Source organism: Equus przewalskii, chromosome 20 (assembly GCF_037783145.1).
Source record: "Equus przewalskii isolate Varuska chromosome 20, EquPr2, whole genome shotgun sequence".
Taxonomy (NCBI): domain Eukaryota; kingdom Metazoa; phylum Chordata; class Mammalia; order Perissodactyla; family Equidae; genus Equus; species Equus przewalskii.
Window position 1 is genome coordinate 27,028,092 of NC_091850.1, and position 21,023 is coordinate 27,049,114.

Genomic DNA, 21,023 nt, shown 5'->3' on the forward strand with positions numbered 1-21,023 from the left:
AAACCTCAGTAATTTTGAAGTGATCGTAAACAGAATTTCATAAGGGGAGAAATTAAGTCTTTAGTCAATTGTACCCTTCGCTTCCCCAGAATAACGACTGACGTATGAATGGGCCTAGATTTAACGAAGAAACTCCAGACCCGTTTTAAATTAACTGGGGAACACATGTTAGTATTTAAGTACTGGAAGCGAGCTCAGACGTATGTATGGTCTGTCCTTTAGGGAGATCTCAGCGCATAACTTGTTTCCCAGATGGTGAATTCTTGAGCCAAAATGTATAGCACCGTCAACCCCAGGAACTTTGAAAAGGTTAAAAAGAGAAGAATGGTGTAATTATTATAGGGAAAGAAAGATATATGAATAATCATTTTTTTAATGTATAGTATTCAACATCACACTAAAATGTTAGCTTCCAAACTCAAATTCTTTACAAAGAGCTGTATAAGACTCAGTTTTGAATGACCTATAAATTTGATCCATTACCCTTCCCCTGGAGTGACTGACAGTAAAACTGAATTAAAAGTATTAATTCAGTCTGCGAGAACCCGCAAAGTTGAAGTAACAAGAGATGTCTTGAACTGATTTGGAATTAAATTGGAGATTTTATCCCAGAGTGATTAGTCACTGGTTAAAGAGACAAAAAAAGCTTTGGGGGATGATTTTGATAAAGTCTGCTAAGTGGAGATCATGTTAAAATGAGCGCAGCTGCAGTGTGTTGAGCTGCTCATAATTATCTGTCTCTAAATGTTTAAAAAGTGAGAAGGAATGGTAAGTCTCAGCTCAAATGTGACTCGTTTCCACTCGTGCCGCCAGCCAGTGTTATCACGGCTGCAGCACTGTGTTTCCGCTCTAGACGGAGCCTTCCAAGGCAGGAACCCATCTGCTTATCTTCCCATCTCTAGGGGTGCTTGCACACACCCATCACTCACATTGTTCTTGGAGTTGATGCGAAAGGAAGCCTTCAAGAAGCAGAGCGTTGAGAACCCACGGACCCTCCTAGTCCCAAGTTGCCCAGTTACCAGTGCAGATAACACACACCCTTCAGAAACGTTGCTGGAGTCTAATTTCCTCAGTTACCATTTGTGGCTCCGCTCCTTTCCTGTGGTGGCTGATGGAGGTTTCACGCCCAGGGCAGATGCTGCTTTGCAAGAGCTGTGCAGACCTGGCTCTGGGCCGGGTTTACCACTTACTGTCTGGCGACCTTGGAGAAGTTTCTCGACCTCCCATTCTCCTCAGCTCTACGTTGTGGGTCTTGATAACCTACCTTTGCAAAACTGTTGTGAGGGTTCCAGGTCGTGTGCAGAATGCTCCCAACAGAGTAAGTTGTTGGATTGTTACACGTGCCTCCATACCTTGAAAAACCTCAGGAACACCTCAGACTTTCTGAGCAGTACCTTCAAGGTGTAAATGCCTCAGAAACAGGTTAGGTGCACCTGAGATATTTCTCTTGGTTACCCAGAGAGAAATTACGCAGCAAAAGTCCTGCTAGATGAACCACGGGATCTCATAACATGTGGTCCAAAGCCGTAGTCTTTCCCTTTCTTCACTTGGGTAACTTCTTCCATCCTTGGGCCTCAGTGTAAGCGTTGCTGGCTCCAAGAAGTCTTTTCCAGTGTCCTAGGACCCTGGTCATTTGCCTTCCCAGCACCCCCAGCACCGAGCACAATCCTAACGCTTCTTTCGTAACAGGAATTGAACAGCGTCTCAGTCACTGCTGCATCCACAGAGCTTAGCATAGTATCTGCCGCATCGCAAGTGCTTGATGAATATTCTTTAAATAATTGTGCTTTGAAAAAAAAAGTGGTTTAATGTGTTTCCCGGGACATTAGAAATATGTTATTTCACAGAGAGGAGATCTACCTGTAAATAGTCTCCAACTATGAAAAGAGGGGAGTCGTGTCAGACTTGCATGCCTTGGAGAGGAACGGAGGCTCCCCGTGGGAGCCTGGGGCAGCTCTTTCCCCTGGGCCAGGTCATCGGCTTTCTTCATGGTAGGTGCCCAAGTATTTGTTGAATGCAGGTAGTCTGTTCTCCCTGGAAGGAAATTAGCCTTCATCCTCTTATGTCTTTGACAACAGCAGACAGAAGATAAATGGCTTTATCTGAAGTGACAACAGGTTAGAGCCCTCTCCTACCCACCATCCACCGCCACCCCCCCATCTCCCTTCTACTTCGAAATTTATTTCATTCTGAGTTAGGCTCTCTGTATTCTTCCAGATGACAATTTGCATGACCAAGTGATCCATGCCTGTCTCCACCTCTCTCCCCCCAGTTGCGTATCTGCTTCTCTAGGAGACAATCCTCGCTGACCTCTTGGGCATTTACTCTGTGGGTGGGTAAGCCCTGGTGCGTTCTGCAGGCTGCACTGGGCTCTAGTCTCTCCTTTACCCAAAAGTAACACATATCTCTTCTCTATATCCAAAACTCTCTTCTCTCAGGCCAGATGTCCCTGCAGAGCTGGGCCCATGGGTCTAGGCTCTTCCAAGCTTACAGCCTTATAATCACAGAGGAGAGAGAGCACACTTCCTCCCAGCTCCTGGTGAGGACCCTGATTGGCTTGGCCCATGTCACATGCCCCTCCCTGGTCCAGTTGTGTGGCTGAACAGAGATTCTATTCAAAGGGCACTTTCATGAGAATCACAGATGTAAAGTTGGAGGAGGACCAGTCCCCCAAAAGAAGGGAGGTGATATTCTGAGTGGACAAAACACTAAATATTCACTACAGGCTCACTGAAGAAAACCTAGAAAATAGATAAGAGGAAAAAGAAAATACACAATCTTTTTATGCAGCATTAGCTATTTTTGACATTTTACTTTTTATCCTTTCAGACATTTTTCCTATGTGAATATGTGTGTACATATATTTACACATTTTCATATATATTTATAAATGGATATGTGTACATATATATATATATAAAGGTTACATTGTATTTTCTATTTTGGAACTTAATTCTTTAACATATTTAGAAAATCTTTTCATATCAATAGAATATTTATATGGCATTTTTCTTTCATAGATATATAAAATTCCAGTGTATAGATGAATTATTTAAATTCTGTAATCTGGACATTTATATTGTTCATACTTTTCATTAACTGATGGATGACTTTGAAGTCAGGCAAAGATGTTTGGCATTGATTTGGTTGGGACTAAGGAACAATACTTGTATTTCACACTAGGCACCCTCGGCACGTTATGCTTGAGCACTCCCAAACCAATTTTTCTATCCATCAAATGTGGTCTTTTACTACCAACTGACTAATGGAGATTTTGACCTAAGGTGGAGTTCTGCTGCTTACATGCCATTTCCTCTAAGATGGTGGGGTGGCCAGCAGGAGCTCAGAGTGGTGGCTGCTCAGGGCTCATGCTGGGTGGCCACTGGAAAAGGCAGCTGCCTGGCTCAATTTCCTCAGTCCCCAGGGCACCCACACCATCAACTGAACTCCATCCTGGGCCCCTAGTCATTGGTAAAGGGTCCCTGGACCCAAGGGAACAGGATTTTCAGAAACTGTAATTACAGATCTTTGAAATATTTTTATGCTCTGTGAGACTAGAAGTCCCCTTCTCTTAGGAGTCTTTGTTTGACTCATTGTTTGGGGAAGTAGCAGACTGTGGCACATTCTTTAGATGGGAAAGCCCATGACATAAAGTGCATTTTAACAAAATGCATCTGGTTTCTGGTGAAATATTGTCTGGAGGCGGGAGAGCCTGGGAGTTAGAGTTGATGAGAGTTGACGTAGGCAGACTTCTAAGATGGTCCCCAAGATTCTTGGCCCCTGGTGCACACACCCAATAGAACCCCATCCCCTGGAGTGTGGGCCCGACCTGTGAATACGACGAGATGTCACCCCAATGGTTACTCATCAGTTGACTTTGTGTTAATAAAAATGGAGACTATGCAGGGTGGACCTAACCTCATCTCTTAGAGCTCTTACACGAGCGTCTGGGCCTTTCCAAAAGAGGGGTCTCCTGCTGGCTTTGAAGAAGCAAGCAGGTGCCCAGTGAGCCTGGAAGAGGGCTCGAGCCCCCTGTGACACCACAGCCCTGGGCAACACTAATTTGAGGAAAAGTCTTCTCTGTCCTTTATATTCACACTAGCATCTCATCCTGGGGTTGCTTTGCAAAAGCAAGTTCTCAGTGAATGTTTGTGAGTACCTGTCAGTGGAGCGCTACAGCAATACTTGTGAGGACCCAGAAAATCATTTTGCATTCCCACCCTCCATCCAACCCCAGTGCCTCCAAACACTCTCCGAGGGCTTCTGGCTTCCAGGCCAGAGACAGTCATGTCACAGTGAATGAGGCCCCAACCCTGGGCAACCCATTTCACCTCCCCAGCCCTGTCTGAGGGGGTGGACCAGAAAATCGCCCAGCTTCTTTCATTTCTGAGGTTGGAGAAATGTGCCCTGGACAACTAATGCGCACATTTTCTGCTCTATTTGACTGTGCCCCCCCATTTCATACCCCGCTCCCTACAGTTGCTCTTTGAATCCTAAGTTGAGTGAGAACGTGGAGTGTCTGCAGCCAGGGCTGGGAGGTCATCATGCCGCAGGCCGCGTAACTGCACACCCCTCTCCTCCACAGCCCTCTTGCTCTGACAGTCCCCTCCCTCTGCCTCTGCTTTGCTTCGGCCAATTTCCTAACAATGCTTTCTGCAGCGAATCCCCTGGCCTGGTGTCTGTTACTTTTGTTTCTAAATGAGTGCAGATGAGCAAATTCCCTGAACTTCCCTGGCCTGCCTTCTCAGAGACACTCCAATCCAAGTCCTCTTTTAGCCACGCTGGAGCTACAGACCTTCAGTACAGGGCTGTCCACAGAGGCCGGAGGCCCAGGACGGGCCTTTCCTCGGAGGTAGGCAGCTGGGACATTAGGCAAGACCATACCACATGTTCAGAGACTTCTGTCCCTTTGTGAATCACTTGGATCTTGAGCACATCAGAGCGACAAAGATAAATGAGTAGAAAACCAACGACCTCATCCCAAAGACCGAGACATAGTGTTCCTCTCAGGTGTTTCCAGGAAAAGACAAGTGCTCCTGGATGCCACACACTTTCTAGGACAAAGATGTCTTAGCAGGATAGGCAGGAAGAGAAGGAGAGCAGGGAGTTTTCCCTACTGCCTGCCCTGCTTGTCAGCTTTGGGCTTGGCCAGGGCCAGGCAGGGGCCCAGGGGAGCACACTGCTGCTTAGAAATAGCTGGCAACAACTCTCCTGAGTTCGGGAGGTTATTTATGAAGGAGAAGGCAAAGGAGAGAAGGGAAAAGACTTCAAACCAGACCTCATTGCCTGTTACGGGGCCCTGAATCCCACTCCAGTGGAGTGCCTCCCAACTCTGCTTTCAGATTTGCTCAACCTAGAGTCCTCGCAATGGGAGAACTGTGGAAGAGGGCAGCCTTGGAGCTGTGATGAGAAACTGGCGAGCAGACACCAGGGGACTGGCCTCTGCCCAAATCCCCCTCCCCCACAAGACTATGCTGTCAATGACAGCTAGCCCAAGGGAGCCCCAGAAGGCCACTGAACCATCCTGGGGGCCTTGGGAAGAACAGTTCCACAGTGAAGCATGATGGTTGCGTCCTCGTGGTAGGGACATGGACAAGTCACCTGGTCCTTCTGGCCAGTTTCTGTCATCCCCAGTTAAACAGGCCATGCCCATCTGCTCTGGCCGACAACAAAGGAGGGCTTTTATTAAGATCAAATATGTGAACATTCTTTGAACGTGAGTTTGAAGTGCAGTTACTCACAGGGGCTAATCTGGAAGCCAGACCATGGTGTTGAATTGGATTAGTCATTTTAGTGCCTGAATATAGCCACCTGTAAGCTGGAACTTCCTGATGACAGCCCGTCACTTCCACCCAGACCCACCAGCTCGAAGGCCCTCAGACCTCATACTTCACCACCTCACAATGGCTGAGGCAGGCCCCTCATAGTTCCCTTCTTTGTTTAGTGTGCAGTGTAGAAATACCCAGTTAGGATGCAGTTGAAGGACCCACATTCTCCATCTTGGGAAACGACTATGTGGGAGTGGGCTGAAGCAACCCTTACTTTGGATTCTGATTTTGATTCCAAGCTGGCACCTCTCTCCTCTCTGGGCTCCTTCAGATTGACAGTCCTGCCTTTGATAACATCATCATGTACCTTTCTCAGCTGAGGGTCTGGCTGTTGCCGGGTACACCCTTACCCCCACCTCCATCTTCAAGGGCAGCTACTGTATGTTCCTGAACGGGGCCGGAGCTGGAAGACGCAAGGAAGGGAATGGGACACAGCTAATGCTGTGTCAAGGCCCCTCTCCTAAGGGATTGTCTTTCCACTTGGAGCTGGAATTCTCTGCCTGTATTTTCCCCAGCAGCTGGGCCTCTGCAGGCTGCCCCTTGGAGCTTCCCTCCCAGGGAAAAGTAGTCTTCTGGGGCAGGGGTTTGGCTGTCAGAGCTCTGAGAGGGGCTGGGAGCCCCTCCCACTCCCTATTCTTCTTTCTTTGGGAACTCTCAGTGCTCAAAACAAGCTTTCTGAGAACCGTATTTTTCTGGGTTAAAGGGGAAAAATGCAGCATTTCCTCCAAGGGGAAAGCACTCAGCCTGCCAGCTCCAGGCACATTTCCGAGATCTTTCCTCCCACTCAGGGAGGAGGCAGCTCCTTGCAAGAGGGAGAAGAGGTGGGCGGTGGAGGGAAGATGACAAGGGAAGTCAGAAGGGAAGCACCAATTACTCCGAAACCAGGGCAGTTGGTGTATGGACATGCAGGGCCTGTTGGTGTTGGAGTGGACCTGGAGACGAGGACAGGACTGGGTCCAGAAATGTGAAGCAAATAAGAGGGTAGGAGAGCAGGGCAGCCATTCAGACTGGGGCCTGACAGGCCAGGGTCATCAAGCTGCTGTTTCACAGACTTCTGGGCCAGTGTGGGGACAAAGAACACCCCACAGACCAGGAAGGTCTTGAAGAAAGAAATCCTGCAGTTGAGCTTAGAGGAAACATACAGGGTTGTGAAAGTTAGTTTTAATAGTAAAAGCAAGAACATGCCCTTTGTTCACCCCACCCCCAGCCATCCTTTCTTAGAACATATGGGGAATTCTGGGGAATTTTCTCAGATCCTGATTGTGGGACAAAAACTTTTCAGGAACCCAAGCTTCATGATATCCTTCCTGGGCAGGACAGGGATTGTGTTAAGCTCTGAGCTCCCTGGCCACTCCTCAAACCTCTCTCTGGAGCCAAGAGCCCAGCCAGCTTCTCCAACATGCCTCTCGACAGAGCTACTACTGAAAAGCCATGGCACAGATCCCATTCCCCGGCCAGTCGCTCCTCCTCAGAATAACAACATGGCTGCCAAGTGTCAGGCAACAGGTGGAAGAATGAGGGGGAACAGGGGCACAGCAGATGAGGCTGGAGGAGGGGCAAATGCTGCCCCATCAGGCCTGGACTGGCTCTGCTGGTCCCTGAGAACTTCACAGACCTTGTCCCTACCCTCAAGGGTCCCTGCAGAAGAACTACTGTCAGGGCCCACCTCATCTCTGTGGCGCCACTTCTCTCAACAGCATCTGACTCACGGTGGTGAGTTGATTGCATGAATTGCCCTGATTTTTCACCCTCTCTATATCCATGCCCTTTGCCATGTGACCTAGAAGTTCCTCTCACTATGGAGGTGCAGTCTATTTCTTCATTCCTTGAACGCATTTCTTCATCTCTTGGCAGTTCCAAACCTAGGCTGTACAAGGCCTTATGCCTAGTGCTCTTGCCCTCCTCCATCATCTTGTGAAGGGCCTATCAGGCTAGCGCACTGGTCCCAGGAGGAGGATGAGAGCCACATGGAGCAGACTCCAGTCACCTCACCATCCAAGCCAAGGCCATCCTAAATTAGCCAACCCCTCTACATGTGAACAAATCCAGCTGAGACCAGAAGAATTGCCTCGTCAAGCCCAGCCAAGATCGGCAGCTCTGCCAAGCTGACCACTTGAGGCGTGGAGGCAATAACTACTTATTGCGGTATGCCACTGAGGTTTTGTGGTTGTTTGTCATGCAGCATTATTATGGCAATAGATAGCAGATACACTTAGAGAGAAAACTGGGGGACCCACAACCCCAGGCTGAGCTCTCTTAGCTCTCCTGCCCATGTGACCCATTAATCTCTCAGCTTCAGGGCAAAGTTTTTATCCTCATATCCACCTCTGCTGTGAACTCATCCCACATCTCCTGATTTTTGTCCATGGAGAGGGTGAAAGAGCCTTGCTCGAAGCTTGGAATATACTTCCTCTTACCTGTTGTCCTACCCTGAGCCTCCCCTGTGATCAGCTCCTCTCGGGTTCCCCTACTCTGCTGCCCTGAATCCATCACAGTGTCACCCCTCCCCTTTTAGCCCCTTCTGCATCCCACCTAGAGGAAAGTGGTTCAGAATCCTCATCAGCTTCAACACCCACTCCCAGGGCCCCATCCCTGGGTCATTGCCTTTTTCTCTGGAAAACACTTACATGGAACAATAGTTCATCTACAACACAACTCTTCTGGCTTCAGCTCAGCTGGATATTTTGCTAAAATCACAATAACTTTTTTTTGGCTGGAGGCAATTGATTCAAAATGCGCTGTGAAAGCAGCTCCATTGTATCTTAGAAGCACTGGCCCTAGCAGTCTCCAAGGAAGAGATGTTGAGGTAAGCGTGGCTGGGAAGGGGTAAAACCCACTTTCTATCACGTGGCTTCCTCTAATATGCACTCACAAGGTGACATACGTAGAGAAGGATGAATTATTATTATTGTTGTTGTCTTTATTGCCATTATTCCCCTAATAGGAAAGATCCTGGTCATCAAAGGGTCCCAAAGTCAGGAAGCAGAAGGGTGAAGCACAAGGTAAACATCTCTAGTTTATTTATTCATTTTTTAGAATTCTTAATGTGCCTAAAACTGTGCTTTGCACAAAGCTCAAAGTCTTCTCTGAATGAATGCTGCACAAACAAGAGTAGAGTCATGCGTGGGACTATTTATAGGCTTTTGCTTGAGTCGGATCATATTTCCCTGCTCTTTGAGGGCAGCGTTCATTGCATCCTTCCCCTAGCAAGCCCTGTCATGGAGCTCTGCCAGTGAGCCAGCTGTCTCCAGGGTCACACACGTGAACAGCAAAGGGGCACAGCTGATGGGTCAGAAGAAAGCAGCCTCCTTTCTCTGGTTGCTGCCCAGCTGCTCAGAGCATGCAGAGGGCACCCCCCAGCATAGCTTTAGAAACACTAATTGCATTAGTGTGTTTTTCTGGACATGGCCTCTGCAAAGATCACTAACACCTCCACAAATGAATGAATGACTAAATGAATGAGTTCTAACTTCTTCATCTCCTTTATTCAAGTTTACTACAGACATTCCCCTCTCTTAAAACAAAAATGACAGTGACCCACCCCAGTAACACATGTGCCTTTTAATCTGCTTATTTTGGAAGCTTCATATTCATCTCCTAGAGCCATCAACATTTACCGAAAAAGAATGGTCAGCTCTCCAAGGTGCCCACCCCAAATTACCTACCCCATTCCACTGATGCCACAGAGGGCCCCAACAAATCTCCTTCGGGAGAAAATTTTTAGGAAGTGTGCAAAGAATTCAGGGTTGTCCACACAAACTTGCAAAAGTACACTGCGTAGACAACCTGCAGCTATAAAAATATACACATACAAAAGGACAGCTACAAAATCAGGGGGCCCATTTTCTTAGATTTGCATTATAAAAAGTAGGGACTTCTCATTAAAGGTCAGCTTTAGGGGGGCAGGATTATGATTACGATTCTACGTCTAGTCTCCCCTCATCCTTATTTTCATGAAATTGTCAGAGCACATAGAACCAGCCAGTGAAGAGTGGAAGGGGTTAATCCTAATAATTCCTGGGCCAAGGTGGGAAATCCAAGGTTCGAGGTCACACAGTCATTCCGCTGTCAGTAAGCGTGTCATGAGTCAGGGAAGGAGAGAAATATTTTAATGCTGCCCTTTGTGTCTCTCTTTTTTTCTTTCTTTTTTTATGCACTATGAATCACAACATAGTCATTGAGCTGCAGCAGACAGGCTCTGGAATTTGCATTGATGTGTGATCTCTGGCAGCCACTACACATTCAATGGACAAAGTCCGATGCTTGCTACACAGAGTATTCCGTTGGGTTTGGCCCACAGAGTGTCAGCAGGAAAGGCCACACGGGACTCCTATCTTGGTTCTAGTTTCTCATCAGGGTGTACTTTCTCCTTGATGAGAGGAAACACACCTGGTCCCTGTGCCTCTGTGTATGGCATCAGGCAGGGTCTTGGGGCCCCTGGGATTCTCAGTATAGAAGGCTCTGTCCCTTGGGCAAGGCCAGCTGGTGTTACTTGGCTCCACAAGTGTTGATGTTTTTCCCATCCACGGCGTCTTCCACGAGGGCAATGTGGTAATCGGTGGACAGGGTGAAATGAGAGATGCAGCCCACGAGGCCTCGCATGTACTGCCTGTTAGTGTGCAGAGCAATTTCCTTCATTCCACCTGCGGGGAAGCAAGGGGGAGATGCGGTGAGCCAAAGGGAAAATGTCTCTTTAGGACGCTTGGATGTCTACTGACCAAGGTGTCCCTTGGCTGACAGCATAAGTGAGGGCTGTGTGTCCCCCAAACTGCTCAGCACATCGCATTTGCCTAAACTATAATTATCCCTGAAGGAAGAGGTTGACTTGGATCGATTTGATACACAACCAGAGGCTATAAATCCTCACCTCATGTATGTGATTTCTGACCCAATCGACCACTTCAAACCACATAGTATCTGGTAAATTTTGAAATGTTGTATAATGTCAACAAAATGTATATGTTGTTAGAGGCAATGCCATCTTAAACCAAAAGGAATACACTGATGTGGAATGCTTTCAATTAAGTTAACTTTTAGATGATAACATATGGATAGAGATATCTTTCTATGTTTATGTGTCTGCACTAGCAGGTTCTAAGCTATTTCCAGAAATAGCACTCATTCTAATTCTGAGGGGGGCCAGAAAGACGGATCCTCCTTCCTCAGAGAGAATTCATGGAGCTATATTTAGCAAGTTCCTGTTCTATAAACAAGAAAAGCATGGTTTTCCTGGTGGATCAGTCCAAAGCACAAAAGCATCTAAGTGCTTCCTGCCCCCTCAACCATGAGTCAGAAGTTCAGCAGATGAAAGAATGGAGTATCTGGAGAGCTTCCTGATTTCCAAGTATTTGACTGCTCCAGTGAAGTGCACAGCTTTGGGGAGCCCCAGAGTGACAAATGGAGGACTAACAAGAAAAAGCACTGCAGAACTTAGATCTGGTCAAAGGTCGCTTACCCACGTACAGGGCTCCATTGATGTTGAGCTGCCTCATCATGCCAGGTGATCTGCCTGTTCTGGCCCCATAGTCATCCACAGTTATCTTTCCTGATTGGCCATCCCTGTAAAAACCCACCACCATTTTTAGAGCTTCATTCGATTGTTCACTCATTTCAATAAAACCGTATTAAATATCTACTATGCACCAGGTACTATGCTAAATGATGGAGCTGCAAAAATGAAAAAAAAAAAAAAAAAACCCAGAAAAGCAAATGCCTGGCCCTCAGGAGCTTATGGTCTACTGAGGCAGACAACCAAACTGCAAATGACAACACCGTGTCACCATGCTATGGTAGGAGAAGGCCAGAGTGCTGTGGAATTACACAGGAGGAGGGGAGAGGGTCAGGGAAAGCTTCTCAAAGGAGATTCTGTCTGAGATGTGTTTTGAACGCTGAGTAGGTCAAGTGAAGAAGGCCAATGCAAACAGGAAGTGGCAACGGCAAAGAGAGAAACGACAAGAGGGTTGGTACAGACTGAGTATAGAGAATTCTGGAGGTGGCAGTAGGGTGATGAAAGATGAAGCCAGAAGCAGATGGTGAAGGGCATAAGGAGCTTAGATAGAATTTATCCTGAAGCTAAGAGGAAACCAGAGAAGAACTTTAAGGGGAGGAGTGGTGGTGACATGGACACAGGGTGAATTTGGATGTTATTCCAGGCACAACGGGAAGCCAATGAAGCAGTTTTTGTAGGTAGAGGACTACTCTAGGGGAGAACAAAGAATGGCTTAGAAGTTTCTAAAGGACCCACTCAGAGAGCAGTGGAGTGGAGGTCTTCATCTGTGGCAAGGGCTTTGCAATTTTCTAAGATGATTTCCAGAACTATCCAGCCCATGAACCCTCTTCAGAAAAGCACATTTGCTTCTATAGCTACGGGGTGTATTCCAACCCACACCATACTTCTTTTTGAGTTTTTTATTGGTCTTTTAATGTTCCTTTTTTATAGCAAACAGTTCTTGTTTCTTGGGTTAATAACCTCTCTTATCTCTCTGACGATATTAGTGTTTTTTTTTTTAAAGATTTTTTTATTTTTTCCTTTTTCTCCCCAAAGCCCCCCGGTACATAGTTGTGTATTCTTCATTGTGGGTTCCTCTAGTTGTGGCATGTGGGACGCTGCCTCAGCGTGGTCTGATGAGCAGTGCCATGTCCGCGCCCAGGATTCGAACCGACGAAACACTGGGCCGCCTGCAGCGGAGCGCGCGAACTTAACCACTCGGCCACGGGGCCAGCCCCAATATTAGTGTTTTTTAAATCATTTTTTCATTCATAGTTTCTGTTTCCTCCAAGTTCCTCTGTTGTGTCTGTTTGTTCTGATACCCATCTTTTATGTTGAAGACTTTTTTCGAAAGTCTAGTGATCCCTGAAGGCCACTTCATAGTTAAGTGCTGAGCACTAAATCTGTGTCAGGAGAGGTTTTGTTGACTGTGGCTTCACAGTGCCATGATCTGGCTCAATCACTTCCTTGGGGACACCTGAATTTTCTGCTCTCCTTACTGTGGGGTATAGGCATGGCTGCCATCATTCCGGAATCTCAATGGAGGAAGAACTATGGGGTTTAATAGTCAACATATGAACTTTCACATAGTCCCCAGCCTTAACTTATACAGTATTTATACAATAGTCCAGTATTTAGATATACTTAGTGTCTCCTAGTCCAGAAATCCTTATTTTACATACTCCAGATAATTGACTTTCCGTGGGTAGGGAGAGGGCAGTGTGCCAGCTGTATGAAGTAGAGAAGGAGCTTGGGTTCTAATTCCTCAAGTAAATTTTTTAAACTAATTTTCCTGCTTTTAGGCCCTTGTTCACCTTCCAGAGGTTTCTGGCTCTACCTCTTTTGGGGGTGGGGGGTACAATGATATAAATCTGGTTGCCCAGGCCTAACTTCTTGATAGCAACTCTTCTAGAAACTCGCTTTGGAAGTATTTCTCCTGTTCTGTCCTCACCCTCAAGAGCACACACTGCCTCCCAATTTTGGATGAGCTGTTTTTAGAATCTCACACCTGAATGCTGTGATGGCCAATGCCCCCAATAGCTTGCCTTGTCTGCCCTCTTTTTTTCCCCATTACTCTAAAAGATTCCATTTTTTACCACTTTTATTTCTTCAATTCTAAGAATTTTCCATTTTTTATATCTCTGAAATGAGGATATAACTTATAATCAATGGCATCTTAGATGTGAAAAGAACGTGATATCACTTTCTAACGTAGTAAGTAGTGTGCTTCTTCATTGTTCTTTACTTATTGTCTATGGCCTCCCATTAGAATACAAGACCATCAAGTCAAGGATGTTGGTGTTATTCAATGATGTATCTCATGTGTCTGGAACAGTATATAGCTCATAGTAGCAGATGAATGAACAAGAAAATTTGTGGAACTTCAACATCCTCATCTGAAATGGGAATAAACTACGTCCATTTTCCAAGGCTATTGTGGAGATCAGAGACCATGCATGCAAAGCTCAGAGCACGGTACCTGACACATACCTGCTCTATAAAGAGTGGTAGAGGAGTGTGTTATTATTGTTATCAATGTCATCATCATTCTCATCCGCAAAATGAAGATTATAGAACTTAAGTTGCTGTGCATATTAACTGAGATAAAGTATGTGAAGTTCCTGGCATCCTTAAGAGGCTTAATAGATGAGGATTTGCTTTGTCTTTTCTGCTAGGATTAATGCCTGCAAGACCATGATTACTCACAGCAAGGCAGTATACAAAGTAGGGCTCCCCTTGGAGATTTCCTGCTTCATTGATTCCCCTCTCTCTGACCTTGGAGCCTGCTGGAGAGAATTAAGGTATCCATCCAACCCTTCTTGCTGTAGTTGATATCCATGGCCTTGACTCAGTTCCTGCATAGATCTGATGAACCATCCCTTTTAGGCCTATCTGCTTCTCTGAAACACAATTCACAATATCTGCTTGAATCCTCCCGACTATCCAGTTCCTGGTTTCAGTTCCTTCTGTTCAGCCCCCACCGCAACCTAGAACCACTAGGAGAGATATCAGTGACGACAACAGTAAGAGCCAAGTCTGCTAAACCATTTTTATGGTGCCAACCTTGATGATCTGACATCTGAAGTGCTTCTGGTGGAACATTCCCTGTCTTTTCCCTCCAAAACATCTGAAATCCTAGCTGGGGTGGGCTGCTAGGTAATTTCCCAAGGGGTGGGAAAGAGCTTTGATCTAGAAGTCTAATCTTGGCTCTGCCCACAAACTGTTGTATACTCTTGAGAAAGTCACTTAACATCTGTTTCCTTAGATGTCTAGGAAGTGCTTAGAATCCCCACCAATGTGTAGCTCATGCACATAATCAAACCACAGCAATTTTGAGGGTTTAAAAATCATTCCACAATGTCTGAGTGTTCTAGCAAGCTTCTCTATTCAAGAAAATTGAGAACAGGTGTTCTCTGATGTTCGCAGATGGGAGTTATAAGGATCAAGTGTGGTCAAGCATTTCATATTCCTTTGGATCTTTCGGAGAGAGCCCTTTATAGATGAGTAAGACAGAGAAATGAAGAACTTAGAAGCCACATAGGCTGGGGTATCTTGGAGTTGGGTTGAACTATGAACAGTTTAACTTATATTCTAGATTATATTTGAGATCAAGCCTATAAATATTCACTATGGGAAGACCTTTCTTTTTTCAACAAATCAGAGTTGAGGCTGCATCAAAATCACTGTCTGCCTCAAGAGCTTTCTGGGCCACTTGGGCAGCTGATGGGCAGAGATCTGCCTCCGTATCCTCACACATCCTTTTGGTTATCAAAGGCAGACACAGTGGACAGGAAGGAGGGGTCCAGAAAAGCTACTCCTACCACAGCCTATATATGAGCTGAGTAGGAAGCTGACCATGGCAGCCCCAAGCCTCACTCATGTCCTCACCCACTGACTTCCTGAGAAAGGGCTATGGTAAATTCACAGGGAATCTGAACCAAAGATTCTGTTCAGCTCATCTCCTGGCACCTTCATCTAACATGGCAGGATTGACATTTCTTTATATAACTAAGTTTGACCCTGCTATTTGGTTTCTCAAAATATATTGCTAGAAATATGGACATAGGTGGTAAACCTGTAATTTTAAGGAAATGATTCACCCAAAGTTAATTCGAAGTGAAGGTAGTGACTTCTGTGAGAGGGGAGATATGTAATTGGGGTAGGGTACACACAGCTTCTAAGGTTCAGGTAATGTAATGTTAAAATAAAAAAAAGGTGGGCAGTTGCCTATATAAAGAGATTTGAAGCACTCCTCAAAGTCCATGCACCCCGAAATCATATCTCACTAGAGAGATCTAGATCTCACTAGAAAGCGAAGCCCTCTTCTAGCTTAGCCATCAAAAAGTTCTTTCTCCAGAAGGTCATTGTTGAATGAAGATTTGGGAGTTCAGCCTCTCTGGCGTGTCAGTGTTAGTGAAGGGCACAGGTGGGAGTTGGTAGCAAAATGCCCTGGATGACCCGGATCAGGAGTACTGGGAGCCAGGCAAGGCTGGGAAACAGGACAGTGGGACTAAAGGGAATTGAAGAGCATGTCCCACCTCTGCTGAGCTCTGGCTGTCTCACACTGTGTGGCAGGTACTCACCTAACAGCCTTGACTCGGTGCCACCGACCATCGTTGAAGGAGCCATTCACCATGATGGATGCCACACCACTGCCCAGGTTATAGCTAAAGGTGTCGGAGAAGGACAAGGCAGAGAACAGAGTAAAGCACTGAAGCACAGGGAGACAGTCATTCACAAATGCTGCTCATTGCAAAAGTTCTTGGAAACTCAAAATGCAGATTCCTTAACTCAAAACAAAACAATGTTATAAAACATTAGTTTTCCAGGCCAGGCCGTGAAAGATTTTTTTTTCACTTGTGGTAAAATATGCATAACATAAAATTTACTATCTTAATTACCTTTAAGCGTACAGTTCAGTAGTATTAAGGGCATTCATACTGTGTGCAAACAATCTCCAGAGCTCTTTTTATCTGGCAAAAATGAAACTCCGTACCCCTTAAACAACTCTCCATTCCCCCCACCCCCAGCCCTGGCGACCACCGTTCTACTTTCTGTCTCTGTGAATGTGAGTACTTTCTAGTTACCTCAGATAAGTAGTATCACACAGTGTGTGTCTCTTTGTGACTGGCTTATTTCAGTTAGCCTACTGGCCTCAAGGATGACTATCTTCAGGCACCATGTTCAGAAGCATCAGTACTATGGCATCAGGAAGAAGGGCTTTATCACGTGTAATGTGTTGTACTAGGTTGAATAGTGTCCCCCCAAAATTCATGTCCACCCAGAACCCCAGAATGTGGCTTTATTTGGAAATAGAGTCTTTGCAGATGTAATTAGTTAAGATGAAGTCATACTGGATCAAGGCGGCCCTAAATCCAGTATGACTGGTGTCCTTACAAAAAGAGGAAGTGTGGACACAGACACAGAGCCACGCAGGGAAGAATGCCACATGACGATGGAGGCAGAGATTGGAGGGATGCCTCCACGAGCCAAGGAACACCAAGGATTGCCAGTGACCGCCAGAACCTAGGAGGGAGGCGTAGAAGAAATTCTGCCCCAGAGGCCCCAGAAGGAACCCATCCTGCCAACATCTGCAGGATGTTGGACTCCCATCCTCCAGAACTGTGAGAGACTAAATTTCTATTGTTTTAGGCCACCCAATTTGTGTTATTTTGTTATGGCAGCCCCTGGAAATTTAATACATGTGTTTTCATTTCTTAAAAGACAAAACAAAACAGAACACTGCAGAGTAGGCTGAGCTCCAAAGAGATTAGAGGAATTTGCCTAAAATCCCAAAGCTAATGTACAGAACCTGAGCTTGGCATCTTATCGCTCCCACCAACCCCCTGCCTGCCGCCATTTTACTCTGATACCAGGTCCACTCAGTAGCTTTCTATTTTCTATTTCAGTTTCCAAATAGCCTGATACCCTAAGGGTATCAGAAGACATGCACATGTGTTTACCAGAGAGAAATATCCCTCTTGGTCCAGTCTTCATTCAATTATTCTAATTTAATTGAATTCAACAAATATTTAGTGAGTGACTACTCTAGGTCAGGCACTGGGCCAACAGCCTAGACCTCCCCTTCATAATGTAATAAAGCCGATGTAATCCTGCTTTTGAAGGAAAAAGTGCTCCACCCAGGACAACTCACTCCTTGTCTTGTGAGAGGACATGTCTCTCCTTTACCTCGTTGGCCAAGAAACAGGAATATCGAGGGGAAACCTGGATTACCTATCTCCTGCATGCATTCAGTTTGAGAAAACAGCAAGAGGAGAAAGCGCTTGGCTTTCCCCAGGGAAAGCACTATGGGTCCTTTCTTTAATAATGGAGGCTCAAAGAAGTCACACAGCCCATCGACATTTAACCAAAAATAGAACTTGGGTGACTCGACAAGCCATGAAACAAAGCTGTCACTCTGACCCTCAAAAATCCACTGTTTCCTAATGAATTTTCCCCCATCAAGTGTCTCCTTGTATGAAGCAGCCTGGAGGTGGAATTTTCAGATTTCATTATTTAGTGGCCAAATGCTTGTGGAAGAAATGAATGAATCTGAAGCAGGGCTGCGAGCGGGTTGGCAGAAAGTTAGCTGAATTACTATGTGTGGCTTTTGTGAGAGGCAGCACGGGGGGACAGAAAGAGCATGGACACTTGGATTAGACTAACCTGCCTTGATTTCCAGTCTTGCCAATTACTAGCTTGGACAATTTGCTTCATCTCTCTGAACCTAAGTTTCCTCATCTGTGAAGCGGGGGTAATAATACCTTTCCTAAAGGATCATAGGGAATATTAAGTAGGATAACGTATGTAAAGAGCACAGTACATAGTAGGAATCAAACAAATAATCCCACCATCTTAAATATGTGCAGTACTTCACGCAGTTCAGATACAGGGTTGACAATATATCCTGAGGAACCAGTAGTAAGGAGAAAGTTGCCACCAAGAGTTAAATTTGTCAACCCACTCCAGGAAGAGTAGTCATGTGTGAGAGAAAACCAACAGGCTGTAAATATGTAACCAAAAAGGTCAGGAACACCCAGATCTCAGAATCAAGGTGACCTGGGCGTAATCACAGGGACGCCAGACTGGAACATGATTGCGATCCAGTGAATGGAAACCTTTTAAGTTGTGTTTGAACAAATGAAGGGCTTTCCTCTTCTCTTCTCCAGCCTAATAACACTTCTGTCCATGCAAAGAGTCCAAATGTGTTCAAGGGAGTCAACAGTGGATCTAGCAGACAGGAATCCAGCCATCACTGCTGGTGTGGGGAGCAACTCTGTTCGCGTCTCCATAACCTCACTTTCCAACTCCCACCCCAACTCTCTCTGATTTCAGACCTTCCAAATAACTTCCTGTTTCCTCTGATACCCTGATACTTCATCCTGGAGTATCTCTTTCTTTTATATAATAATACATGACCAAGAATACTGGTTACCTTCATTGCGAGAGGGCATGAGGGAGCCTTTTGGGGTGTGGGAAATGTTCTATGTCTTGTTCTGGGTGCTTATTACACAGGTATTTACACGTTTAAACATCTATCGAGCTCTATACCTAAGATTTGTGCACTTTATGTAAATTATGCCCCAATTAAAAAAATAAACAAAAACATATGAATGAATGAATGCGTGAATGACCAAATGAATGCATGTCTGGTTTCTCTCTCAATGTCTTGTGAATCTGGTCAGCATGAATTGGGTACCCAATCCAAGTTCACCTACTCATCTTAGCGTGCACAAAAGGCTACAAGGCTGAGCACCTAGGTGGGCCACCAGGAAATGCCATCAGGTGAGGCCTTTTGGAAGCCATTAGGCTGCCTCCAGTGGTGATACCACTTCATCAAGCCTTCCGTAAACTGTAGCACAGGGCACTATGCTAATGTCAGATCTCTCCCTTCTCTGTTGCGTGAAAATGTTATCAAGGTCACATGGAAAATTAGTGGGTAAGATCATCAGTTGAATGATTTTTACAAACCTGCTCACTGGGTTTTATGCCCCACATATAATCATAAAACAAAATGAGACAAAACAAAAGACCATACTCTTGGCTGAGCACTTTGATTCCCTTTCTTCTACTCAATCTTGCACCAAAACCATAAACAATTTTTAGTTCGAGTTCCATTGCTCTTCCCTATTCTCTGGCAGAAGGGCTTTGAGCACTTCATTAGCAAAAGGATCAGCATTTAGGTGAAGGAAGAAAGTCAAGGAAGCTGAGAAAGTATTTTATTATCTTCAGTTTCCTATTATTTGTTTTGGACCTGGTTCAAACACCGAAACTTCAAAAATGGTTCAGCCACCCAACAGACCAGCCCACTCTCTAGGTTCCACTGATGTAAGCTGCCTGAGGGCAGGGCCTATGTCTTATTAAAAATAATAACTAACAATAATTATAGTTAAATTTTCTGATGCAGTATTGTGCTAACATCCTTACATATGTTATCGATCTAAGGCAGGGGGCTTTAGAACATAGAAAACACTTGACCAAGGATAATAATTTTCATAATCATCATCACTGATAACTAGATACGCCAGGCCCTGCATTAAGCACTTTACGTGAATTAACTCATACAATCCTCAAAACTAGTCCTTTCCTTTTGTGGAGAGGTCGGGTGACTTGTAGGAGATCACACGGCCATGGGAATTCACATGTCTGACCCGGAAGCCCATGCTTTTGACCACTTCCGGCCCTGTTTCCCAGTGCGTGGTTCCTGATTGTTTTCACTCCCATTCTGGCACCCTATCAGACCTTCTCCATCAGCATCTCTGGGGGTGGCCCAGCAATTTACCTCTGAAGCAAGCTTCCCCGCTGACTCTGTAGGCTGACATTTTCAAACCACTGGCCTACGCTCCAATTTCTCTCTATGCCCAGCCTCCTGCAGCGCTTCCATATATCTGTGTTGGGTGAATGGATGTGGGGCAACTGCCCAGAGGAAGGAAGCACAGAGGAGCGGCAACACTGCAGCTCCAGGCCTGGGACGGGCACAGATGTCTGCCTGGTGAGGGCTACACAGTGTATCCTTTACACAGAACACAAACAGAACTCCAGGCTAAAAAGAAAAACCTGGGGCCAATTTTCAGAAACCTGAGAAAGAAACGGTAACATAAGAAATATGTCCAGGATGGAGTGGAGTTGTTAGAAGGGCATCCAGGGGGTGTGGGAGGATGGGGAGTGTTTGGGGGGGCTGGCCAGGCCAGGCGTGGGAGCCGGTGGGAGCAGAAGGGCGGCCCTGAGCAGATCGAGTTTCCCTGTCCGGCAGGGGCTGGTGGTGAATAGATTTTAGCTGGCTGTTTAGGGGGGAAGTTGGGTCTTCCACCCACGGCTGAGCTACTGTTTCAGTTCCCTTTTCTGGGCACAATCAAGTACTTGAGGCCTTGGCGAGGTTAACCACAGGAAAACCACAAGAAAATGGCTTTGCGGCAGCCAGCTTGAAACTGGGGTGTGAAGAGCTCTGCGTTTGACCTCGGGGCCGGGGGGGAAAGGGGTGGAGAGGATGAGAGCTGCTCTCAGGGCCAGCATCCAGCTTTCAACCACATAGGTCTCTCAAAAATCCCCCAGCAACGAGAGGACCGCATCCCTCAACATGCTCTGCTATTCAGGGGCAAGTGTGATGTTGGATAAGTGACGTTTCCTCTCAAAATGCCTTTTATGCAAAGTGAAAAGACTTACATTACCCTGCTCTGGCTGTCAGTAATCCCGGTGCATGACCCACA

At 45.9% G+C, this 21,023-nt stretch overlaps 1 protein-coding gene across 5 annotated transcripts in view; it reads right to left on the bottom strand.

The window, feature by feature from the left end:
- Positions 1-9,287: 9,287 nt before the first annotated feature.
- The window catches only part of EGFLAM (EGF like, fibronectin type III and laminin G domains), a 175,619-nt gene continuing 163,883 nt past the window's right edge, over positions 9,288-21,023 (bottom strand). For 3 of the 5 annotated variants that reach the window (XR_011530377.1, XM_008526792.2, XM_070586966.1), the window contains 3 exons: positions 15,900-15,983; positions 11,284-11,387; positions 9,288-10,471 (listed from right to left, as the gene is read on the bottom strand). Coding sequence is in view for 2 of the 5 variants with exons in the window: in XM_008526792.2 (XP_008525014.1) it covers positions 10,317-10,471; positions 11,284-11,387; positions 15,900-15,983 (343 nt within the window). In the remaining 3 variants the exon portion in view is untranslated. The remainder of the gene's footprint in view (positions 10,472-11,283; positions 11,388-15,899; positions 15,984-21,023) is intronic. The other 2 variants (XR_011530376.1, XR_011530378.1) reach the window with 1 other exon arrangement.